The 26082-nt window shown below is 36.5% G+C and overlaps 1 protein-coding gene across 1 annotated transcript in view; it reads left to right on the top strand.

Moving 5' to 3' along the window:
* Positions 1-26082, top strand: part of WDR70 (WD repeat domain 70) — a 136267-nt gene that overhangs the window by 41576 nt on the left and 68609 nt on the right. The window contains exons 7-9 of the mRNA XM_055790511.1: positions 771-904; positions 5855-6008; positions 8169-8245. Coding sequence (XP_055646486.1) covers positions 771-904; positions 5855-6008; positions 8169-8245 — 365 coding nt within the window. The remainder of the gene's footprint in view (positions 1-770; positions 905-5854; positions 6009-8168; positions 8246-26082) is intronic.

The following is a 26082-nucleotide window of genomic DNA, read 5'->3' as shown; positions in this document are numbered from 1 at the left end:
CACTACTGTAATAAAAATATTCAAGTAGAGAATTAAAATAAGATTTTCACATAAAATACCATTTTAATCAAACTTTGATTTGAGGATAACAAACGAGAGTAGTGAGCATTAAATGTTCTTTCCTCAAAGAAAGCATTTCTGCATAGCTTTAAGCAGCTAGTTTAGTATATAAAACATAAAGGTTTTGGTAAGGTTTTTTTGAGCTTTAGTTAAAATACTATCTTTTTTCAAACTTGTGGGGTTTTTTTATATTTTTTCTTTTTTTTTTCGAAGAGAGATTTAACTAAACAACGTATATACACACATGAACTTCTTGAATAAACTAATGCAGTCTTAAACTGATGGATGTTAGATGCCATTTCAGTATCTTGCTAGAAATATTATTTGTGCTTTTGAGAAAAATCTAAGCCACAGTTTTCTTCATAGAAATGAAACATGACCAAATTCTGCAATGAAATGGTTAGAAAGCAAACACTGTAAACTTAACTTTTCTCAGCTCTCTTCAGCAGTCTATTCAATTTCCACTTCCATTTCTCCTACTCTTTCCAAAGTGGTCAGGTATTATACAATATAGTGAAAATTAAAAAACAAAATAGCACTGATGTATTTTAGGAAGAAACTAGTGCACTGAATTCCTTTTTTTTTTTTTTTTATTATCTTTAGTAGTATTTCATATTTTGGTGACACCTGAAGAACTAAAGGTGGAAAAAAAAATCTTGTATCATCTTAAATTTTCTTTTTTTTCTTTTTTTTTTTTTCCCTCTGTATAGGTTTCTGCTTTGGGGCTGGATCCTTCTGGTGCCCGTTTGATAACTGGTGGATATGACTATGATGTTAAATTTTGGGATTTTGCTGGAATGGATGCCTCTCTCCAAGCTTTTCGATCGCTCCAGCCTTGTGAATGGTAGGCATGAGGGCTGCCTTTTTCACCTGACTGTCCTGTGTTACAGTCCTGGTAGAATGCATGGAAAAGCCTCGTAAAAGCCTTTTGTATCCATTTGTACTTTTTGTGGTAAATGGAATGTGAACATGTCTGCTTATGTCTTTTCATGCTTTTTCCAATGACTTGCATATTTTCCCCTTTTAGAAAGCTGAAGATTAATTTGCAGATGTAACTGTTAGTAGTATATCAGCAAATGGATTATGAAACTCTCAAAAGAGACAGGCTGACTTTCAAAGTTGTAATTGAAATTAGTAGAATACACTTCTTGTACTCTGCTTATATAAAAGTTAGTGAAGAAGAGAACAAATGTGAAACAGTTGATCCCTTTGTGCAGAGCCTCTGTAGTTGCTGCCAGTATTTCTGAGGGGGGTTGTTTTCTATTTTTCTTTAAGTCCTCTGTTTCTGGAAGCACTGGACCTTTGATTGCATTGATAATTGAATAGCAACATAGTGTGCGTTAAAAATAAGTGTAAGTCTAGTCTTTTTTTAAAGAAAAAAGCAATATATTTATATATGAATTTTTATATATATATGTAAATTAAAAATTATAGAAAGCAATTTTTAGAGAGTGTTTTCCATACTATTCATACTGTTCACTGGTAATTCAACAAGTTCATTTACTTACTCCAGAGAAGTGGAATACGGAATTCCTTCAAAAGGAGTGCATGTCTCATGCACAGCAAACTTTCAGATAAACACATTCATAAATCAATAACACATCTAGCAAGGTACTTTCTGATATCTAACTAATGTGATGCACTTTATAAGATACTTTGGTATACTTTAAAAAGGGATTGAAATTTATTATGCTCAGTACGTAGTCCTTAGAATGTGTACTTTTAGTCACTATTGTCTGACAAATCTACAACTGAATTTTGGTCAGTTTGGAAGGTTAGAATGTGTATGATTGCAGATGTGCCAAGAGTCTAGATGATGAAAAACAAAAGCAATGAAAAAGCAAAATAGAAAGGGATTCTACTGATCTAAACTGTTAAAATCAGGAAAATGAAAAGTGGGCTTTGATTTGTAATGCAGTTCTAATCTGTTTGACAGACTTACCTCGTTATAATAAACCAATGAATGGCACATTTAATTTGAAAACATGACTTGGCAGATATGCTACTTTGAAGTAAATAGATAGAATTATGCAAATGTGAAGTCACATTCAGACTTTCCTGCCATGAATTTCATTTACCCAATTAGTAGGATACAATTTGTATTTTCCTCTTCTCTGTCATAACTGAACAGTAAGAAAGACCTGACAGTATTTAATGGTATAAGACATAATATAAACCCACAAATACAATGTACATTAACATACCATTTCAAGCAAAACCATTTGCAATATATTTGTAACCTCCTTTTGGCAAAAAATGATGGTAAAATACGAGTTTAATTGTTAACTGGGATAACAAGCATATCATATTATCCCTGATACTGTTCGTATAATGTGTTATAAGTATCTCATAAGTATTTTTATATGAATGTTCTTGGTGGAATGTACATTCTTGTGATTTGAGTATGTTGGAGTCTAAAATACATACAAATAGAAATATAAAATAACATTAAAAATAGTATTGACTGGTGAAAATTTGGGAATTTTACTTCTTGAAAGTCTCATGTACTAGTTTAGGGTTTAAAAAATATATTATTTAAATACTCCTTCTGTATCTTTTTGTAAACATAAAACTGTAACTATAGCTGTGTCTGGTAAAAAGATCCATAGTCAAGAAAAAGTTATTTCATGCTGACATTGAGGCATGCTAGTGAGCACTATGTGGAATATTTTGTAACTTATTATACCCAGGTGTATATGTATCCTTTTTTTTTGCACAATGGAATATATTGCAAGGACTATTAGCATTCACAGACCTTAATTTCAAAGAATTCTGGGGAGTTCTGGTATGGAAGCTTTAGGTGTTAGCAGAAATCCAGCTCTAGAGCCATAAACTTAATTTCATTTTAAGAGTAAAAAAGCCTGAGAACAATTCCATATCATCCATGCTCCATTTTGTAGCATAATACTAGGTTACTCTGTTTGTCCTTGGATGTGGGATGTAAGGGGAGGGGGGAAAAAACCTGACAACAAACTGTCATCTTCAAACTGCACCTTAGTGTTTAAGGAGAAGGTGATGGTAAGGTGCATTTGTGTCACGTGTGTAGAAATGGCGTGTCATGATTCTACCCATGTATGTAGCTTTTTTCTGATGGTCCTGGCAAGAAAGTACAATGAACATTTGGCAGCTTTAAACAAAAATTACTTGGATTAATGCTATTAAAGAGAGCTGGTTTTCTGTTTCCTAAGACTTGTGCTTTAATATTAATAAGAACCAAAAATGCCTTCTTCAAGAACTGCCCCTGCAGAGCCTCACTTTTGGTCGCACTCCAATAAAAATCTGAGAAGCTGTAACTTCTGGGGCTTGGAGCTTATAGAACCAATTTTTGGGCATGATTTTAAAAGTCATACTGCACAATCGCTAAGTTTGTTGGTTCCCCCCACCCCTTCATTTAACAGAAAGGTTGCAGAAATATCTCAGACAAATTTTTCCGCATGACTGATTTGATGAATTATTAGTTCTGTTCCCATTGTGTTAGGTGCTGTAAAATCAGGTGCTCTTCCATGTTAGAAGAACTTTGAATCTAAGATGAATAAAAAGTTTGTTCAAACATACTGATATAAAACTACAAAGAAGCAGTGAGATGATACTGGTCAAATTATGAACAGTGACATCTTAACAGTGTTAATGTCTGTAGTTTTAATTTTGGTACTTCAGTGCTTGAAAAAGTTATCTCTGAAGACTCTGTGGGTCTTCACATACTGTGGATTCTGTCAGAAATCAGATTTTAGTTCTGGGCAATCTCTGATTGTATCTAGTGGCCAAGTCCTCTGGATGCATAAGGCATGCATCAAGGAAAAATACTTAAACATGGGTTTTTTGGTTCTTACATTTGAACAATGAAAAGTGCAAAACATGATTCTGTGCTTTGGAGTTCTGTTAGGTATTTTCCTTTGAGAATTTCAGCATTAGAGTGTAAGATATGTTCATTAGCTAAGTACTTGATCCTGCATGCAGTACTCAAGTGGGGCTCAGGAATATGTTGAGCTTTGTGCAAATTGTGATACAGCAGGAGCACTCAGAAGTACAACTGGGGAAGATTTTTTTTAAAGGTATGCTTGTTAGTCAAAAGCTGAATCAAATGGCTTCTTTAGTCTAGGTTTATCAACTGTCTGCAGAGAATATTCTGGACTTAACTGCTTCTCTTGTGGGTTCTTTTAAAATTTTTTCAGTGTTTCCTGTGAGCTTAATGTGACTGGCCTTTCCTGCTTCTAAGCAAGCATTCATTTTTGCTCTGGAAGGTCAGGATGCTTTTTCAGACGTTGCCTGTGATCTGTTTTGGAAATTCCCGGATTTAGAGTGTCTCCTTTCTAGTAAAAATCAGAGTTTATAATACTTCAGCCAATTTGGCTGCTGGTTTGTGTTACATAATAGGGTGCTTGGAGCAGTTTTTGCCTTTTGAATCATCACGTAAACAGCTTTGCCAAACTTTTTTTGAATGAGAAACTTATGCTTAGTTTACATTACTATGATCAATGCAGAACTTCTAAAATACATATTACAATGTTCTCTGTGTTTTGTGTAGTAACTCACCGTTTTAAGGACAGTTTTAACAGATTATAGTTACTGCTGAGTCAGTGAAGAAGTCACTGTCATGTAAGTTAGCAATTTAACGTTACACATCTTACAAGTTGCATAGTCAGTTTTGTTGATCATTTGAGTGTTCATTTTACTGATCTGATATCATGTTAAAAGTAGTTTCCTTGAAGCTACTAGGATTTGAACATACATAGTTATGTTCTTCACCAAAATTAACATACTCCTTTGAGGGCAATTTGGATGTCATGGGAACCCGAATCTAGCTGGCAGATGTCTTCCAGCCCTTAATTTGGGGTTAAGTTAGCTACAGAGCTGAAGCATTAATATTAAGTAATGTTACCGTGCACATTCTGTTAGTGAGCCAAGATATAAATTCTGGCAGGTGGGGAGTGCATAGACTGCTTGCATTCTTTGCCATCCGTGCAATGGAGTATAGCCAGGTAGGGGATCCAAAGGGATATCTGCTTCAGGTACAGCAACTACAGCGAACTTTGTTCATCGAGCAGAATGCTGAGAGAAGATGCTGAAGCTGGAAATGGAATTCTCACCCATCAGTCATCTTCCCACTTTCAGTTAATAATTTTTTGTCATCTTGGTATTATTCCATGATTCCATAGAAGACATACCTTTACAGCAAAAGAGCAATCATCAAAGACATAGTTGACTAGACAGATTGTTATCTACTGTTATGTTTCCAGGGTTGATGGTGTATTCAATTTTCAGATTCTGATGAAACTGTAGCCCTGAACATAGAAAAAGAATTAAGAATGCAGACATATGACTGATTTTCTGGTGTACAATGTACAGTGGAGTTTTATGTAGGACTACAGCATCTTTTTGTAGTAATTTATAGATTACTGTAAATTTGCATGTTTTTGAGAAGATGAAAAAGAATTTTCAGCCCTGAGGAGCTGAATCTGACACACAGTTTTTAACTTGGCTTTATAAAAGCATTCTTAAAGTTAAATATGTTGGCCAGAAATGACATTTTGGTGCCAACTTTGTAAATAATATTGCTCCATGTGCTGTTTGATTGAAGAAAAAAAATGTGACATGCACACACATACAGGAATAAAAAGCTTTAATCCATTAATATCAGATTATCTTTTTCCCCACCTTTTTGATATAGGAATATATATAGGTTTATGTCTGCAATATGTTTTCTCACCATTGACACTTTTGTTTTAGTGTAGGCTTACAGGAACTGAAGTTAATTGAAACGTATTTTTTCTTTTTCTTACTTTTTTCTTTTTAGTCACCAAATCAAATCTTTACAGTATAGCAGCACGGGAGATGTCATTCTTGTTGTCTCTGGTAACTCTCAGGCAAAAGTTCTTGACAGAGATGGATTCCCAGTAATGGAATGCATAAAAGGAGACCAATACATTGTGGATATGACAAACACAAAGGTAAATTCAGAAATTAATTGAATGCCAGAAGACTGACAATAGAGCACAAGGCTGATGGGGAGCGGCTGGGGGAACTGGGGGGGTCAGCCTGGAGAGGAGGAGGCTCGGGGGGACCTTGTGGCTCCCTGCAGCTGCCTGACAGGAGGGTGTAGGCAGGGGGGTCGGTCTCTTCTCCCAGGTGACAAGTGACAGGGCAAGAGGAAATGGCCTCAAGTTGCATCAGGGGACATTTAGATCAGATATTAGGAAAAGTTTCTTCACTGAAAAGGGTTGTCAAGCACTGGAACAGGCTGCCCAGGGATGTGGTAGAATCACCATCCCTGTGTTCAAAAACCGTGTATATGTGGTGCTTGGAGGCATGGTTTAGTGGTGGACTTGGTAGTCCTGGGTTAATGGTTGGACTTGATGTAAAGGCTTTTTCCAACCTAAATGATTCTGTGATTCTATGAATATAGAGTATTTTTGATCTTAATGAGAAGCCTCATAAAATTCAGTAAGGGAAAGTGCAAAGTGCTGTCTCTGGGATGTGATAGTCCCATTTATTACATGCTAGAAGTTGTGGGACCTTCATCCATGGATGGCCATAGATTTCATTCAAGGCCAGCTAGACAAAGCCATGGCTGACCTGATCTGGTGTTGGCTATAGTCTGCCTTTAAGTGGGAGGGTGACCTAGGTAAACTCAGAGTTCTCTTCCAGCTATCATTTCTATGGTGCTACAACAAATCCATCTATTTAAAAGCATATCTTTTAAAAATTGTCAGCTTCTCCCATACCCTTGTCCATCTAACAAAAAAATACTAGAAACTATTGATCTGGTCTATTATCTTGCTTTCTTCTACCCTCCATTTGTTTGCTGATACAATTTACCTCTTTTAGTGCAGTGCTTTGAACTTGTTACTGTTACACTCACGGCATGGAAGTAAGGCTAATAAGCAACTTGCAGATTTTTAATGGTAGTTAAAAATGCAAATGGGAAGGGCTGGTTCATAGTTTTGAAGTGTTTCAACAACTGTTGATTGGGTCCATATTTTGACAAGCTATGAGACAAGGATTCTGTTTACACAGATAATTTAAATTAAAATCAGTTTTTTTAAAATAGCTTAAGCCTAAAAATTAATGATGATCTACTGCTCAAACTGATGATAAAATTGATTTATTTGTTCATGGTGAAGTGTATTGCCAAATAACTATGATAAATGCTGTTTTGCCTAAAGTTGTCAGATGACTATTTCTTCTGGCTAGTGATATGTATATAAAACCATCAAATAGTAACATCTGCTTTAGTTCTTGTTTACTTCAAAGTGATTCAGATTTTCTTTCTCTCCTGAACTTCTAGAATTCCAGTGTATTGTGGTCCAGCAGTCAAAATGCTGAAGTGTTTGTTGTTTTGTCCCATGAACTTTTCAGTATTGCTCACTGTATTTGTGCTTAAAGCAAACTGAAGTAATTCTACCGTTGCAGGAATAGTTTCCAAATTTCTCTTTGAATATAGTTAATGAGCATGTGCCTATACTTCAATGAAGTAAACCCAACTGGACAAAGACGTTTTATATTCATAGTCACCGTAGTGGCAATAGCTTACTTTGGATAAAATCCTTACCTTATTTTTTTTCCATCCTAAAGAAACAGGGCTGGCTACTCAGTTTGCAACTTCCAATCTTTTATGAGAAACTCAGTTTATTAAGTGGTTAAATCCATCTTGACTCTCAAATTCTGTTTCCTCAGTTTTCTTCAACATGGTCTTTGGCTGGTGTAGTTTGGCATTGAGTATATTTATTGTGTTACCCTGATAATTCTTGTTATTTCTGTTATTTCATGTAGCTTGGAACAATTTGCATGACACCATGTTGATGCCTCTTGTTTCAACCTTTCTCTGCATTACAGCTCTACAAAGAGGTTAAGTGGAAGTATGATTCCGTGCCATTTTCTGAAAGAAAAATGAAAAAAAGAATGGCAGGGGTTTATAATTTGAAAATGAAAACAAGCAAGGATTAAATGCATTTATAGTACATAAAATCTTTTATATCATTGTGATGTCAGTCTGCCGTTGCTGTGGTCAGAAGGGTCTGATTTGGCTTTCAGCTTTTATGTGATTTCACTGGAAGGTTTTGGAATAAAATTCATAAAATGTTGTAAGACCTTTGTGTTTGTTTTCTTAGGGTCATACAGCAATGCTCAATTCAGGCTGCTGGCATCCAAAAATAAAAGAAGAATTTTTGACGTGTTCTAATGATGGGTAAGTATTGAGCTCTATCTTTGTCAGGGCTTTTTGAAAGGCTTGTTTGTTTTGTGTTTCAGTATTGTGCCCTAATTTGCTTTAAATATCATCCTTTTAAATCTTGAGCAAGCGCTCAGGACAGTGTCAGGCAAAAATGCTGTTTCATCTCTAGATAATTAATGTATAATTTAGTTTTGTAATTTAAAATTTTAATGATATTTCGTGGAAATTATTGGTTAAATATGTTTTTACAAAGATTCTTTGACAAAATTTTACTTTGCCCGTTATATCTTCGAAGTAGAATAATTGCTGTGGAAAGACTCAAATGTAGCTGAGTTCACGGGGAAGATAGGGTATTTCAACTGGAAGCTTCAAGTTTTATGTTAAGTGTAATTGAATACTGATGGATATTGTTTGACAAGTGTGAAAGATTGTTAGAAAAGATTTTGTAGCTTCAGTCTTGATCTTTGTGGTTGCAGATGAACTGCAAAATGTCACTGTGGCAATTGCATGAATTACTAAAGTTAGTGCAGATGTCAGTAGCGAGATCACGAATGATTTCTGAATTATGTTTTAAATACACAATCTCCCTTACTCCAGGGTAACAGTGAGCAGGAAGACTAAATTGCCCCACTAACGTATCTGAAGTGTGGTCTGTGGTAAACGGAAGACTCCAATTATTGAATCACTTTAAAAGTGTGTGTGTGTGTTCCCTAAAGGAACTGACTTACTGGTTAACAAACAGGTACATGGAAAACAATTATTTTAATAGGAAAGATCACAATTTCTGATAAGACTGTAGCAGAAGAAAAAAACCCTTAAAATACTACAGTGTGCTTTATGGAGCAGTTCAGTTGCAAAAATGTGTGCAAGAAGCCAGCTATATATATTTTCCAGCTTGTAGGCACAATGGTTTTATATCCATAGTAGAAATATTTTTTAAATGGTAGAAAAGATGCTTTAAAAAATTGTTGCTTTTTTGAATGTAGTTAAACATTAGTACAGCTTCTTGGTTAGGTTCAATAGTTTGTAGATAGTGAAAAACAAATCAAGGTATTACAAATCATGAAGATTGTCTAATTATGTGCTAAGAAAGTGTGTGTGTGTGTGTGTGTATATATATATATATACACACACCAAATATTTGGGATATATATATACACACCAAATATGGATTGAGTTGATCGATCCTTGATGCTTGTGTTGCTGTGAGCTGAAATGGTCAAGTAAGTGAAATCCAGATAAACACTACTATAAATGGCTACATAATTGCATTTTCAAGGACTATGTGGCTGACATTACAGGAAAATTTCATTTTCTTTCATGCTAGTGACAGGTCTTTCCAGGATTTGGACACATTGTGTCAAAAGAAACAATTTGGGTTGCTTAATTTGCAAACAGATCTAAAATGATAATGACAATATTCCCTCTGTGAAATTTAGTAACAGAAACCATAAAGTCTCCAAAGTTTAATCCGTAATTCATCTTAAGACTGGAGCTGTAAACTCAAATAGAATAGAATATTTCAGCTGGAAGGGACGCACAGCGGTCACCTAGTCCAGCCGCCTGACACCGCTTCAGGGCTGACCAAGGGTTAAAGCTCGTTACTAAGGGCATTGGCCAAATGCCTCTGAAGCACTGACAGGCCTGGGGCATCGCCCACCGCCCCAGGAAGCCTGTTGCAGTGTCTGACCACCCTCTCGGTGAAGAAGTGCTTCCTGACGTCCAGTCTGAGCCTCCCCTGGCGCAGCTTTGAACCCTTCCCGCGTGTCCGTCAGCGGATCCCAGGCAGAAGGGATCAGCACCTCCCTCCCCACGCCCCCTCCCCAGGAAGCTGCAGAGAGCAGCGAGGTCGCCCCTCAGCCCCCTTTGCTCCAAACCAGACGAGCCCAGAGCCTCAGCCGCCCCGCGCAGGCCATGCCTTCCCGCCCTCCCACCAGCGCTGTTGCCCTCCTCTGGGCGCCTTCGAGGACCTTCACACCCTTCTGAAATGGCGGGGCCCAGCACCGCGCACAGCACCCGGGGTGAGGCCGCACCGGCGCTGGATGCGGTGGGACGTCGCCCCTTCTGAGCGGCGGGGTGGGCTGCCTTTGGTGCCCCCGGGATGCGGTTTGTCCCTCGGCTGCCCGGGCACTGCTGGCTCATATCGAGCCTGCTGAACTAAGTAGGAATCTGAGTAGGAAAGGTCATCTGATTATGCTAGTGTCTAATGAGCTCAGTAAACTTAATACAAAGAGATAAATAGAAGTGGTGTTTTCATTAGTTATGTTGTGTAAAGGTTTGTTAGTGGGTAGCACATCTCTGAAAATGTATGTTTCAGTAGTAAATGATAGATAGCAGTTGTTGGTATTGTGCAATATTGTGTGAAATTTCTGACTTCTTTTTGGGGGTGTGTCTTGCTATTGTTTTTATAATGTTGAAGAATACTCAAGTGGAAATGTGGCTTTAAATAATGGAAAGTGCTGTCTAGTGATTTTTTTGAATGAGAGAAAATAACTGCCATAACATCCTCTATTACGGTAATTTCAGAGAGTATTTTGCCTTAACTGATTTGTGGTTAAAGGACACAGGTTTTTTTGAATTTCAAGCAAAAGCTATTTACAAATTCTGTTTTTACCAAGCATTCCAGAAACTAGGAATTTTGTATTTTGTTCTGATTATTTTACATCTTGCATTGAATGAGTTTATGAATGTGAATACACGTTAAAACTGTCTATCTATCTGCCTGACCCTTATGTGATGAAGAACTGTATTTCATTGATTTGTAAAGCTGGCTTTTTTTGAGTCTGTAGATTTGCACTTAAATACCTGCAGAAATATGAATCCATTGAAGAGTTTATGTGAAAACTTGGTTTATGTTGCATGCAAAGCAAACAAAACAACTATAACAGAAATTGAACTCTGAAGATGGTGGCCTTATCAGGTCAGACCAAAAGACTGGCAGTTTTTCGTCTAGAAAGAGGAGGTCTAAATGGGGTATAAACATATAATCAAAAGGTTTCAAAATGATCAGGACAGGAGATGAGCTGAATGTAGAATGAACGCTGTTTGCTAAACCCTGTTATACTAAGAGGCATTTGTTGAAAGTGGCTGAAGTTAAGTTTAAAACTAGTAAAAGAAAATACTTCTTTCTGGGTAGTATCCAAATATGTTCTGGGATGTGTTGTCACAGGAGGTTGTAGAGGCAGATTTAAAAAGTGATGACAAAAATTCATGTGTTGTGTTATTATTGCTGTGATCAAAGACTGATTACAGGGCTAAATGAATCTATGGTCAGACTTAGTAGCCTGTTTCTTATATTTTTATATGTTCTTCAGTAACACTTAATTATTAATCTTGTGATATAATGCTTTTGCAGTGGTTTTATATTTAGAGTTGGTGTAGTTTTCATGTAACTAGGTTAACTGCTGGTAAAGTCTTTCTCAAAGAAGATGTAAGAGAAGATTGCAACTTCAGGTTGATATGTTGAAAGCAGGAGTTTTCATGATGCATAATGAGGTTAGAAAGCAAAATTTGCACGTAGACTTGTGGAGTTAAACACATTTAAAATATATTTTAAATCAATGCTTTTAAAATATTTAAAATACATATTTCTTTTTCTTTTCATGCTAATCTGCTGTAACTCAAATTCATCCTTGGGGATGGTCATTATGAGCACCTGACAGTTTCTTCTGATACCAAATAATTAAGCCTGTAGTAGTATCCTGAACTGAAAAGTAATTAAAATGAAGGCTCTTAATATTACTATTGTAAAAGAAGTATTTTGAGAGGTGGTCTGTTTATTGTGATTTATTCATGGCATTCAAATTTGCTCGACATTTTAAAAAATGATAATCCTCTAAGTAGGTTTGGACTATAATGTATTCTAATCTGTGGTTATTAGGCTAGTTGTAAATTTACTACTTCAGACTGCAGATATATGGGTTACCAGCAGGGAGTCTCAGCGTGTTTTGTATGACTGGTCAAGGACACAATCTTGAACTTGGAAAAGACTACATAGGAAGAAGACACAGTTCCATCTAACTCCTATACGAGACAAACAGAAGTTGGTTAGCTTACACGCCGTAATGAGCCAGACTTCAGAGCCAGCAGTTACAGAATAAGTCTGAAAACTCCTCTTGTTAACTTGTCTTAAGTACATGTCCGCTTATGTGACTGTTAGTGAATGCATACAGCTTACAGTAGTTTACTTCTTTTTGTTTTCATTGAAAATATTCCAGATGATAGGTTGTTAAGACACGTAATACCATATTGTTTCTTCTTTTATCTTATAGTAAGTTTAAAAAAACCCTTTAAAAAGAATAGCTTTATTATTATTCAGTTAGAGATGAATAATAATTCTGTTGTGCTTTTACAGATTGTTCAAGCTTTATTAGCTTTTAATTGCAGAAGGAAGTAAGAAATTTGTCAGTTCTGTAAGTAATCTGGTGATTCACCTTAAGAGAATGGATGAATAACACTAACCTAGAGATTTAGCTAAGGAGTTTTTTACTTGAATGCATTTTTTCAAGTAAGTTAAATCTTGTGCATATATTCGTAACTATGAAATGTTGATTTTAGCTTTCCAGCATTTCAAGTGATTAGAATAAAATTGTATCAGAAGAAAAGATAGACATAGAAACTTCAGTTGTCTTCTCTATGGAACTGCAGTAATTCTGTCTTTAAAAGTTTGCCTTACAGATATGATTATTTCAATTTTTGCTAGTTTGGCTGTTGTTAATTCATACCTACCTTTCACTGTGTTTAAAGCATACATACAAAGCTGTTTACAGTATTGGTATTAATGATACAAACTTTCTTCATGCTCAGGCTGTCTTTTAATTTATGGCAGTTCATTTATGTTACCTAGAACTTTAAATACCCCACAGCTATTCCTGAAAGATCAGTCTCTTTTAATTGCATGTACTGGGTGCCATTCTAGATAATTCTTAGATACAATGTGATCAACAACATCTCTGTGTTTTTTGTAATGCCTTTACCACATTTTTCAGGCTTTTTTGGAACATATGCTTAAGGCAAGGATCTGTCAATATGTCAGCAGTGTGTTTAGCATGTCTGCAGAACTGCAGTGAAGTTTATAGTAACAGAAATACCAACATTAATGCATTGCCTAAAAGGGAAAGAAAATTTTGAAAATGAGAAAGACTTTAAAAATTATTCTGCTCTCTGGAAATATACCTAACAGCGAACTAAAAAAAATACCCAGTGTTCTAAGAGATAACTAACTCCTTGTTTATATCATTCCAAAATATCAGTTGACTTCTATGTTAAAACAAAGGAGGAAGAGGAAACGGATAATATTGTTTTCATTATTTGGATGTTTTCTTATCACAAATGTGATAGGTAGTGCTTTATGAATAAGCAAGAGACCTCAAGGATATTAAATGTTCCAGCAACAGGTGTTCTATTTCCCTACTGTCATATATTTTTACCTCCTAGGAGTAGAATTGCAGCCAAACTTGAAATTTAGCAGTCCTGAACTTTATGATTTGTTGTTGCAGCTAGGGCTGTGGTTGATTAACAGCAGGTTAGCCGTAGAAAATTCTTCTCACAAGTCTTCCCTCTCTCACTTTCTATTAAGTTATGTTCATACTCTTTAAAAAGGTATCATAGAGAATATTGACTGCCATCACCAAGTGATATCTCTAGGAAGTTCTTCAGGGATAAATTGTGCTTCATCTTAGATCTATCTACATTTAAAAAGGTGGAGTTATTTCAGCAAAGTAGCTTCAAATCTTCAGAAATAAAACTGAGCATTTAAGGTACAATTTAATCCTTAGACTTTTGTCAGATGCATTGTTTAAATATGAAGCTACTCTGCTCCATGGTATAGGGTGTTAAACGGCTTTTTAAAATCATATACTGCTGCTTAGTAAATGTTCTCTGTGTCTTAATGAAAAAGAAGACAGATTTCTGCCACTTGTGTGAATTAGTGATGACCATAGAGTGTTCAGAAAGGAAAAGTGAATACATTCTTAAAATCCTACTTTTCAAGTTTAAAACTATTAACTCTTTCGCAATGGTAGCTTAACTACCTTTTTTAATGGAACAGTTGACAGTAAGCCTAATTACATTTCCAATTATGGTTTGTAATTTCAAGCTTGCAGAATATAATTTGTGAAGGACAAGTGCTATGGATAGTTCTGTGTAACTTCCATCTGAAGTTTACAAGCAGTGCTGTTTAGAAGTTTTTTCTCTTTGGGACACCTAGACACTACTTGTGGTGGGTTTTGAAATGATACATCTTAGTGAACAGTGCTGTTTCACGATCACTTTTATCTCTGGTGCCTTTCACTTTTCATATATTAACCAATTCCATTCTACTAACCAGGTTCACATCTAGAATAGCTGCTGTCCTGTCTCCCTCCCATTAGCTGCCTTGTTTCTAGGTCTATGTATGTGTCAGCTGTCAGTATAGGACTTCTCCTTCATGACCAGTGGTTTCTGGCAAGTGTTCCTTTAGGCCCAGAACTGCATAAAGGCTTGATAGCTTGACAGAAAAGGGATTTGAGCAAGATCTGGACTTTGCTCAAGATGACCAGCCGTCAGTTTTCCTGCCTATAGATCAATCAATTGCTTTTCCTTCCACAATGGCATTCTGCTTGTCTGGCAAGCTCCTTCAGCGAAAATTATTCTGTTTTCATTCAGTTGATGAGGTCTGTGCAGCATAAGTTTTAGAGCCAAGTCACCTACTACAGTTCACATACTTGCTCCTTATAAATATATTTTCCCCCTGCCATGGTAGTATGTTCTAAGGAGAGCATAATATTAGTATCTTCAGCCTGCTTGACCATGCACTGTGAAGGACAGCTCTGCTAGCTGTGCAACTGGGATTACTTGGCATTTCTCCTGGATTTATAGAATCTAATCTTTAGATTACATACTGTCTGCTCACTCTAGGTTGATAGCCTCTTAGCCTAAGATAATTAGGCTTTAAGTGAATGCAACCCTGGAGTTTGTCTGAACTCTGTTAAGGCCTGGAATAGCTTGGTTGACAGCTTAAGAACTGAACCTATAATTTTACTTTTTTTGAATGTTTTAAGTGTCAGTGATGCTGTGCATATGAAGACATAGATGAGAGCAGAATCTGGACTTGTGCAGTTCAGTGTTAAGTGTAGTTGTATTGTCTTGCTGTTACACAGAATTTGTAGATTTTGTGAATAATGTATTTGAATAAATATGACAATTAAATTTGTTATATATACTGACATTTTTTAAAAGCACCAAACAAACTACAATACTGAAGAAAGTTTTTGGATAAATATTATTAGTCTTAAAGCCTTCAGTGTGTTAAACATTTTATGTGTAATAAATACAGTTAACACTGATCAGTCTGCAGCTTAGAAGACTGCTGACAGCATTAAGATAGCAATGCCAAGGCTACTACTAAGATGTTTGTATAATCGTTCATTAGAACCGAAGCTTCAACAATACATTTGTCTTCACAAATTTGAAGACTAGTTTGCAAATTATACTTGAAAATAATTACTAATATTTTACCTTCATCTAGGGTAACATTTAAAAATCTTTGTTTAATTGCAAAGTCTTAGGCTTGTGCTTTTGTGCAGTTTCCAGATTTGGTTCTTAAAACAAGATGCATGCTTTGGAGTATAGAACCTGCATTGGGGTCCAAAGCTATTACTCCCCAAAGAGGTCACCCTGAATTAAATCTAGTTGCATCATACAGCTTTATAGGGTAGGGAATGCAGGTAATACAGAGTGAAACAACTGAATTTGCCAGCGGTATAGTATTGCTTGGAATTCAGTTCTAGGAAAAAAAGGGATTCTTGCCAAGTAGTTTCAAGCACGTAGGTATGTAGGTGTATGTACAGATGCATATTTACTTCATTCCGTATGAAGATGAAATTCTGAAGTTTGAAAATTGTTTCTTCAGGATTTTTATGAGACAGTTTTCCTCCAAGACAGTATTGCAGTTTATGCAAAATTTCAGAGTTAATTTAGAACATAAAAGAATACAATTCTGTTCAGTGATGTATTTTTAGTCATACCAAGGTGAAGTTGTTTTTTATTATGGCAAGAAACTTGAAAATTCTTTTTTTTGCCAGATGAAAATATACATAAAATTTTTTTTGTTTATTTGGCAAGCACAGGATTTAAATATTCACAGTACTCCAGTGCTTTCTGGACAGTTTCCTTTTAGAACTCTGCAGTGAGCAGAGCAAGAAGGGGCAGCCTTTTCAAAGGAAGTTTGCCTTCGCTAGTCAGTCACAATGTTCTTACCTTAGCTTGGGAAGGTGGTAGTTTCAATGCATATATTTGCTTCTCTCGTCCCAGAACACTTAGTGTTTCACTTCTCACCTGTATTGTGTACAACTTGTGTTATATGGATAAGCTGTCCTTGGGACTTGTTCCCTAACCCCTTTCTGTCAAAATGAGACAGACTGGAAAAACTGTTTAATTGTTACATCTTTCTTGGTCTTGGCTCACTTTGACTGAGATGGGTTAGAGTACTTCTGAGCAGCCCCGTTAGCAGATCTGAGGGGTAAGTAACTTCTGGCAGGATAGAAGTGATGGGAGAGTGGAAGTTTTAACATTTCCATCAGCTCAGCTTGGTATCAGATAGGGAAGAAGACTAAAACTGTTAGGAAACTTCCCATTGTTCAGGGTTGTACCCACATTGTTGAGGAGACACTTCCATTGTGTCCATGTAGAACATAACTTTGTTCTACAAGTATCTCTCACTCTGGCAATTTTCTCTCCTGTCTTCTCCCATGAAGAATTGATTACGTCTTTTATTATGAGGAAGAGATTTCATTTTCATGTAAGTATTCACTGGTTATTTTAGCCTATAACTCAATTTAAAGGACCATTTTCTCATAAGATACGCATCTAATGTAAGTGACCAGAATTCTCCAGTTATTCTAATAATAATGGGAAGTACAATAGTACTTAGTAAACTAAACTCAAATGTTTTTGTTTGATAATGAGAAAGTAAAGTAGGGTAGACAATTTATTTTGGCACATTTGCTTATGAAGGTAAAATATGTATTCTGTCTAAGAAAATAAAAATAAATTGCTATGATTAATGTTCAGATCTGATTCTGTATTAAAGTTGTGCAGTAATGACTGATGATAGTTATTACCGTATAGATCAAAATTCTGGGAAAATATTTTGCTATGATTTTTTTGACATTTGCAATTACAGGTAATTTCATTGTTTGTAATGAAATTTAAAATTGTTCCTCTTATCAGGGTACTCGTGTTATATAAATATATGTTATAGTTAAAATCCCAGTGATAAATTACTTGTTTAGCGCCTAAGACATGTATGTTTGGTGGCTTTTGTTTTTCATGAAATGAATTGGAATAGCCTGAAGTTACATTTCTCAGCTGGGAATCTTTTCGAAGTTATATGGTTTCACTGGATGATGGTTGCTCTGGAAGTTCTTTCAGTTCAGAAAATTCTGTTTAATACTGATAAATCCCATTTTGCAAGTGGGATAGAATATCATGGAAATGCTCTATGGGTTTTTGTGAAAGAAGCTTCTCTCTCTTTATTAATCAAACATTTTATACATTTTTATATAGTATCCATTAGTACATTATAAGCAGTAAATTACAACCTAAAATATATTGAGATTTTTTCTGTTACTTCAATTGAGTTTTGTTTGTGACTTTTAAAGGATTTATCTATAAATACATGTGAGATGTTTGCTGTATATCAGTTGGACTGGCTAATAGGAAGAGATCTTCAAACTGGTTATCTGCAGTAATCAAAACAACATGTTTCTAATATATTTTCATAAGATTGGACTATTGCCTCAACTTATATTTTTATAAATTATTTTAATTAAAGCATATTTTATCAGAGAAATTATGAATCTATTTCTGGTAAAACCTGAACGCTACATATTAGTCATTGATAGTGAAAGCAGATTGGTTGGTGAACTGGGTGAAGACAACAGTATTGTGAGGTCGTACATGGAGAAGAGTATTTTCAAAATTAGACCCGTTTCCTGGAAGTTATGTAGGGTTAATTGTATATAAGCTTTTAGTATGAAGCTATGGAAGAGGAGATATGTATCTCTTAAAAATCCATACACACAGAAATCAACTTTTACTAATGATATTTGTGAAGGATAGGATGTTAATGTTTTGTTTCAGCAGTTACCATTGAGTCTGCAGTTGAGTTGTGTCTAGTTCCAATGACAGCAGGCTAAAAAGGATGTTGAAAGAGTGAAAAGGAAAACATCTGAGAAGAATCCTGAAACTTCACTTAACAGAGACCTCGAGGAGCTGAAAATGCTTCAGTTAATTGAATAGGATATTAAGAGACTTGGCCGTAGAAAGGAAATAACTGAAACAGACATAAATGTCTGACAGATGAAATTTCTTTGAATTGTTAGACATAACTAGATCCAGTCATCGGAAGCTAGCGAGGTTTGAATAGGTGAGATACAGTTTTTGTCAACAGAGGGGTTATGTGACTGTGGAAGGAAGTAGCACAGTAAATTCTTCCAACATTTTAGCCTTCACATAGGAATTGGCAGATGAAATTTCTCTTTTAATCATCAAACAAACCAGTGAGCTCCAAAAGCGCCAGGTAATAAGTCTGAGATTAGAATGGCATATGGATTTCTTGGTGACAAAAACTGATCAACTCGTAAATGTGTCATAGTTACTTGTGGGTAAAGGTTTGGGGCTTGAGCGGTGAATGTCTTGTTTCTCAACTTTTTGAGGCTAGGAAGAAGTCAATACATAGTCCTTCTGAGGCTAGCAGAACTGTCCATGTGGAACTTCTAGTGGGAAATGGATCTAATTTTTTTCTGTTAGCATGTTAATTAGATACTTTTTTCTTTAGTTGCATGTTATGTCTTCAGAATCAATCAGCCTTCACAGTGTTATCAACCAATTCCTCACTGAGTCTTTACCTGATCTTTTCCCCCCCCACACTCCCTTTCTGTCTCTGAATCATTCCCCAGTAGATTGTTTTACAGCCCCTTTATGGCAATAATTTTAAATTTAAAGCTAATTTTATCATTCAAGTATTTGCTAATAAAGCTTTATATTAAATGTATTTCTCTTGAGAGCAATTAGTTTGGTTTTGGAAATGTTTCATCTCTTTGTTGAAATGTTTCCAGACCTATGATTTGTGAAATCTGTTTGCTAGGACAGAAAACATGTGATCAATATTCAAGACTTTAGTTCATTAGTGGTGGTGGAAACTTCTGGTCAGCTAATCTCTACAATTAAGATCTACATTCATTGGTGTCTGTATGATTTAGAACCTGCTGGCAAACATTTCAGTCTCCTGAGACTTAACTATTGGTGAGATAAGATTCAGATCTTTCATCATCACACAATTACTAGACCATATGCATGCCTACCTTCAAAATAAATAATTCACCTATACTTTTTTGTAGCTTCCTTCTGTTGTGTGATTCGCAGTGAGTTAAATGGATAGCAGAATAACAAGGACTGAAGAGTTTCAGAGAAGAAAAAATATGTCTTCCCGTTTTTTGGTAGTATACACTTAATCTTTAAAAATTAATTATACTATCAGCATGTTTATTTTAAGTCCTAGCAAATAGTTGAACTTCAAACTGAATTGGTTTGAGTTAAAATCTGGTGTTAGAGCTTTTTCAGGGGGTGATTGTTTTTATAAAAAAAGACTTATTTTTTCATTCCAATCAGAATAATTCTGAAAAATAGACTTAATTACTTGCCTGGAAGTTTATATTTCATCCCAGTGTGTGCCTGTCTGCAGCATGAACTGCTTTTCCTTTGGAACTTTTTTCTTAATTTTTTAAGGACACTGAATATAGTGCTAATATAAAAATACTTTTTTTGTAGTGGGTTTTTTTGGACTATCAAAATTGCCATTGAAATACAATGTGGAATATATGTTTCCAGTTTTTTCATGCAGAGAGACAACCTCAGAGAAACAGAGCGGATACATACAGTCCATGGCAAGGATTTGTTTGCTCTGGAAACTTTTCCATAGTAAACAGAGAATGTCTGATATATTTTACTTAGTTCATGTTCATTTACATGAAGTTTAGCCATGAAGTAGCAACTCCCTCACTGACTCTAAAATGGCTATTTTTTAAATCCAGGGCCCATGCTTAGAAGGATATAGATGACATTAATAGTTTCCTGAGCACTGTACATGAAAAGTTACAATGTTCTTCTTTAGTTTCACAGGTTCTGATGTTTTGGGGAACATCCATGCAGTTTTAAAGTAGCTGTTCCACATGCAAAGTCTCTTTTTTTTGCCCTCTGCTGAAGTTGAGCACCATTGTAACAGAATTGGTGGAATGAGTGATGTGAACATTACCCATCTGCTTTGGTAGAAAGTTAGTGGCTTGGTTTAAAGAACATCCTCATCAGGTTACATTCAAATTAGTGATTTAGCAATGAAGCAGCTGGATGATAACACCTTTGACAATGCCAAGTAGATTTTTAAGGTTTCCAAAACCATTAGAGATGTGGTAGATATGCCCATTTTGTTTGGAAATGCATTTAATTATATGGAATATAACTTAAAAAGTGTTCCATGTATATTCAGTACTGTAGTATAGGAAGACTATGGTAGTGAGCCTTAGAATTTTTATTTCTTGTAATGACTGTTTGTGAATTGGAAGTTAAATAAGGCACTCACAAACTGTTGCAGAAAATATTATCTAGAATAAAGTATAAAATGTATGCGACTAATGCTACATTCATAAATTCAAAAGCAGGAGGGAAGTTAGAGGTACATAAAGTAACTAATTTTTTTTGCTTCAAAGAAACCAGATGTTTGTGTGCATGTACGCAAGTAAGCACATAGAATAAGGAACTGATAGTTTGATACCTGGTCCTGAGATAAAATATATTTTAAATTTTTTTTTTATTATTTCCTCTATCAGTTACAGAGATTTTAGTTCTATATCTCAATTTTCACCTGTGTAAAATATAATACTTTTGCTTCCACACAAACCTGGTTTAACCAGTATTTTATATACTCTGTGTACTATAGAGTTATTGCTTCAATACCTACATTGAAATACCAGGCAGATTATCTAAAAATTTGTTCTCAAGAGTTGCATGAAGTAAAAATGAAGCAGAATTGCATTTATGAAAATCAAATTATGCAGGATTTGTGTATCTACCTTACTTGTCCTCACATAATTCATGTTTTATTTCTTATTTCAACCATAGTAATTCAGCTGTTTCAAATAATGAGGCTTAGGAATTACATGTCAATTATAGGTGACTTTTCTTTCTCCTGTCTCTGGAACAGCATGAGTTCCCATCCTTTGGCATAGGAGCATGGTATCTTGCAGAAGAGGGAGCATTGGGGTTGTACAGGGGTAAAGTTCTGTTGCTTTTGTGAAAGTCTCCCCTAATTAGTCAAAATTATGTGTCTTTGGAAAAATCACCTCTGGGGACTTGTTCTTTATATGAGCGCTTTCATCAAGAAATTGCTGCTGTCTCGCTTGTGTACGTAATTTGCACTGCACTGGCATAGCAGTTTGCTTTTCATCTTGACATGTGTAAAGGTGTGAAGTCTACTCCAGATATGTGAGGATGACTTTTCCTGGACTAACTTACCTATTTATAAATGTATATGCAGTGCAGAGCTGATTAAGAGAGCACAGCAAATGAGCAGGCCTGGTTGAGAGGAGTTTGAGTGATGACTGTGCTAACCCTTGCTGAAAGCTGTATGTTTACAAAAGGGTTAGTAAAGCTATTTTTGTCTTTATAAACTATGTATGTTTATATTAATATTTTTCTGAAGTTTTTCTTGATTAAAATGTTAGCTGCTCCAATAAAAAAATACAGACAGTTGTAAGAGATTGCACTTGGAGGGTTTTATAACTGGTATTTTTACTGCGTAACTTCATTTTTAAAGGGTTTGTACACTTTCAGGTAGATTATATTAAGAACTAAAAATTTAAAACAGAAGAAAAACTTGGTGCAATGCAAGGAAAATGGGGGACCAAAGCATGCTAAATTGTGCCAGTTATTTTTCCTCATTTATTTAAGCAAGTCTTGCTATTATATTACACGTGGCTCTCTGGAAGTGAGTATGGCATGCGCTTTGTCCCTAGACTCTAAGGAATGGTTTTAATTTTAAAATCCAGATGTATTTATGCACATAGACAGGAACAAAACTCTACTGTCCACATAGCATGGTTGAAGTGAAATTGATTAATAAGTGTTTTTTACACTGCACCTCATATAAACAAAAACTTTTTCTGAAGACTCAGTGTTCAGTTAAGCATTGTGCTTTGATCTTCCAATTTTGTTTTGGGGTTCTGCACGTATATGGAGTCTCATATATTGATTCCAAGACTAGATCAGTTTGTTTTTCTGAAATAACTTCAGAATTTAATGTCATCTACAGCTTCCAAGTTTATTCCATATGGAATAGGGGAGGCTCATTCTGTTTGTCAGTGTAAGACAGAGAAACTCGCACAGGAGAATCTGAGTTATACACCCAGTGGTGATGGATCAAGAATTAAGAATTTTAGTTCCTTCACAGTCATTTGAACTACACATATATGCACATGTATCTGGTCTGTGTATAAATGCAGTGATTTTAGTAAGCATGTGAAGTTGTTCATGGTGTTTATGTGCAAACAGTAGATGTGACATGAAAATGTACTTTTTATTTTTCTCCATTTGGAAATGGAAGTGTTCTTGTAAATTTAGTTTACAACTTAAATTGATTTCACCAAAGCCTGAAAGTGTCTGTTAAACTTACAGTTCTCACATGGACTTCTCTGCAGCTACTGTACATACTTTCAAACAAGGTGGTTCAGCTTTTTCAGTGGTAGGAACTGGATGGTAACTTAGGAATGCCTATCATGGGCTGTGTAAAATCAGCAGTAGCTTTTGGATTTAAACGGCTGGTTGTAGCTATGTGCAAGAGGAGGTTTTAACATCTCATGCACTTCTAAAATCTCTATTACCTTTCCACAAAATTGAGGGTGCCAGGAGTGATGAAATTTGGTGGTCCCAGTCTGAATTTGGCCCTTTACACTTCTGACCCATTTACATCTGTTTATTGATGGCTCTCTTGCTTCAAGAGAAAACACATTTGGATTTTAAATGTAAAAGTATACAAAAATTAAAAACTATTTCAGAAATTACTTATTTTTATAAGAGCTTCCTCAGTGCCTTTTGTTCTGTTTGGAAGGAACTAAACATACAAAGTGTCCTGAACATGCTTTTCACTGAGAGCTTCCAGTTGAGTAGAAGCTGGCAAATGCTGCTATTTCAAGAAGGGTAAAAAGGAAGACCCTGGTAATTACAGGCCTGTCAGTCTCACTTCAGTGCCTGGTAAAAATATGGGGAAGGTTATTTTGGGTGTTACTTGAGAGACAACACAGTCATTGGTCATAACCAGCACGGGTTCATGAGAGGGAAGTCCTGTTTGTTTCCTTTTATGACAAGGCTGACCAAGAAAAGCCAGTAAATGTGGAGGGTTTTTTATTTTTATCAAAGCTTTTGATACTTCCTTTCACAGCAACCTTCTGGACAAAATGCCCAGCACACAGCTAGGCAAGTCCATAATGTGTTGGGTGAGCCATTGGCTGGTGGGTTGGGCTCTAAGAGTTACAATAAATGGGTTACATCAGGCCGGTGGCCAGTCATCAGTGGGGTTCCCTGGAGATCATTTTTAGGGCCAGCGCTCTTTAACATTTTTATAAGTGATCTTGATGCAGGAATCAAATGTGCCTTAAGTAATTTTGCCAATGATTCTAAACTGGGAGGAGATGTGGACTCCTTGGAGGGTGTGCAGGCCTGACAGATATGGATAGATCAGGGAGCTTGACATTCACCAACCAGCTTTATGCTGGTTATATATGAAATTTAACAAGAGCAAGCACCAGATTCTCCAGCTGGGAGAGGGAAATCCTGGTTATGCATACAGCTTGGGGGATGAGAAGCTGGAGAGCAGACCCGTGGAAAGGGATCTGGGGTCTGGGCTGATGGCACTCTGCGCTGCACTGGTGTGGCCCCACGGCAAGCGCTGCGTGCGGTTTGGGCGCCCCGGTGTCCGAAGGACATGGAGCTGCTCGGGTGTGCGCAGAGGAGGGTGAACCGAGATGGCAAAACGCCTCCCGGGCAAAAGGCATCGGAGGAGCGGCTGAGGGCAGCCGGCTGGGTCAGCGGGGAGAAGGCTGAGGGGGGCCTCATGGCAGCTGCGCCTCCCCAGGGCCGGCGGCGGAGGGGGAGCCGGGATCCCTCTCTGGCGGCAGCGGCCGGCACCGGGGGGTTCAGACTGCACGTTAGGAAAAGGGTCTTCACTGGCAGGTGGCCGCCCGCCGGGGAAAGTGGTCGCGGCACCAGGCCTGTCAGAGCTCAAGGAGCGCCCGCGCAGCGCTCGGTCACACGGCTTAGCTTCAGGCGCTCCTGCGAGGAGCGGGGGCTTGGACTTGATGATCCTGTTTCCAACTGGAAATATTCTGTGATTCTGATGAAACAAAAATTATTAATTTTGCTGATTCCCCAGGTAAAAAAGGAAGGCTAGAGCTGGGCATTTACACACATTTAAAGAGTAGCAGCATTATTGAGGAGACATCCGTGAGTTCTAGCTGGAAAAGAGTTGAGAATTTCCCTACTAATTGATTGACCTGTGTAGGAGCGCTTTCAGCTGTGAGTTAAACCTTGATTACTGTGGAGTATCTGAATAGGTGTGGGAATAGGTGCTTGTGAACTACTTGTGAATGCAGAAGGGAGTGGAGAAGTAAGACGTGCTGTTTACAACATGTAGGAGCAATGGACGTGAGTTGCCCCCATTTGAGCTTCTGCAGTTTTGCCAGTATCCATCTCCCAGTAGCTCATGAAGTCAGTGATATTGATGCTATTTGTCTTTATTGTGATTTTGGACTTAGTTCTAGTTTTACTAGCTTTTGAGCAGTTTTATGTTGGTTCATAGAATTTTACATGTAAGTAGTGTGTGTCTCTGCCAAGAATACTCATATGCTCAAAATGCATTTTAAAGCACCCTTTCAAGTTATCTGGAGTAACAGAATAATTTGTTGAAGAGGATACCTGAAGGTCATCTTTTTCGATTGCCTGCTTAGTGCAAGGCTGACTTAGATCAGGTTGCTCAAGTAACAGCAGGCTGTGCAGTGAACTAAAAGGTGGATTTCTGAGCAGACTGAAATTCCAGGGCTTAAAGACCAGAGCACTACAAAGTAATGTGCTCAGACTGGAGATGCTTGATTTTTTTTTATTGCATTGGTTTATGAAACAAGTCACTTCTCTGGTCTTTTTTATTTCAAAGGAAAAACAGATTTTTAAAAATATTTCCTTAGTTGTTTGTGTCCTGCCTTTACTGTATTTAAATCTACAAATTTTTCAACTCCAGGAAAACAATATTTTCCCGTGTGGAGAACATAACCGATAAGGGAGCATAAATCCCTTAGTTTTCATATTCAGAAATAGTGGAATTGAATACTACTTTGTCCACTAACCTTTTGCTTTAGACTTTTAACCTTAGACAAAAGTCAGAGAGGAATATAGGAGCTTCTTCAGTAGCAGCAATATTATGATGTGAGCAGACCATAGTGACAAGTATGTAAAAAAATTATTCTCTGCGTGGTTATCTAGACAGATACAGGACTGCGTCAGGACTCTTTGGAGACCTCAGGCTAAGAACTGTATTTGTTCTTTCCAAAACATGCTTCCTCTGTGAAGTTTTGGGGGAGAAGTGTCTTACACTTTGATGTGTATTCCAGAAAATACGATAAATACATACATTTGTATGTACTTACACTTCATGCGCTGCAGTTTAGCTTGATATTTATAAGCCTTTCATAAGTTTTTTTAATGGAGATTGTACTACAACATAACAAATTTTGTTTCTTAGTTCAGAAATGCGAAGTAAAGCTCACTTT

The sequence above is a fragment of the Falco peregrinus genome, chromosome Z (genome assembly GCF_023634155.1).
Source record: "Falco peregrinus isolate bFalPer1 chromosome Z, bFalPer1.pri, whole genome shotgun sequence".
Classification (NCBI taxonomy): Eukaryota; Metazoa; Chordata; class Aves; order Falconiformes; family Falconidae; genus Falco; species Falco peregrinus.
Note: the sequence above shows the minus strand (reverse complement) of the source record. Positions and strands in the feature narration are given on the sequence as shown.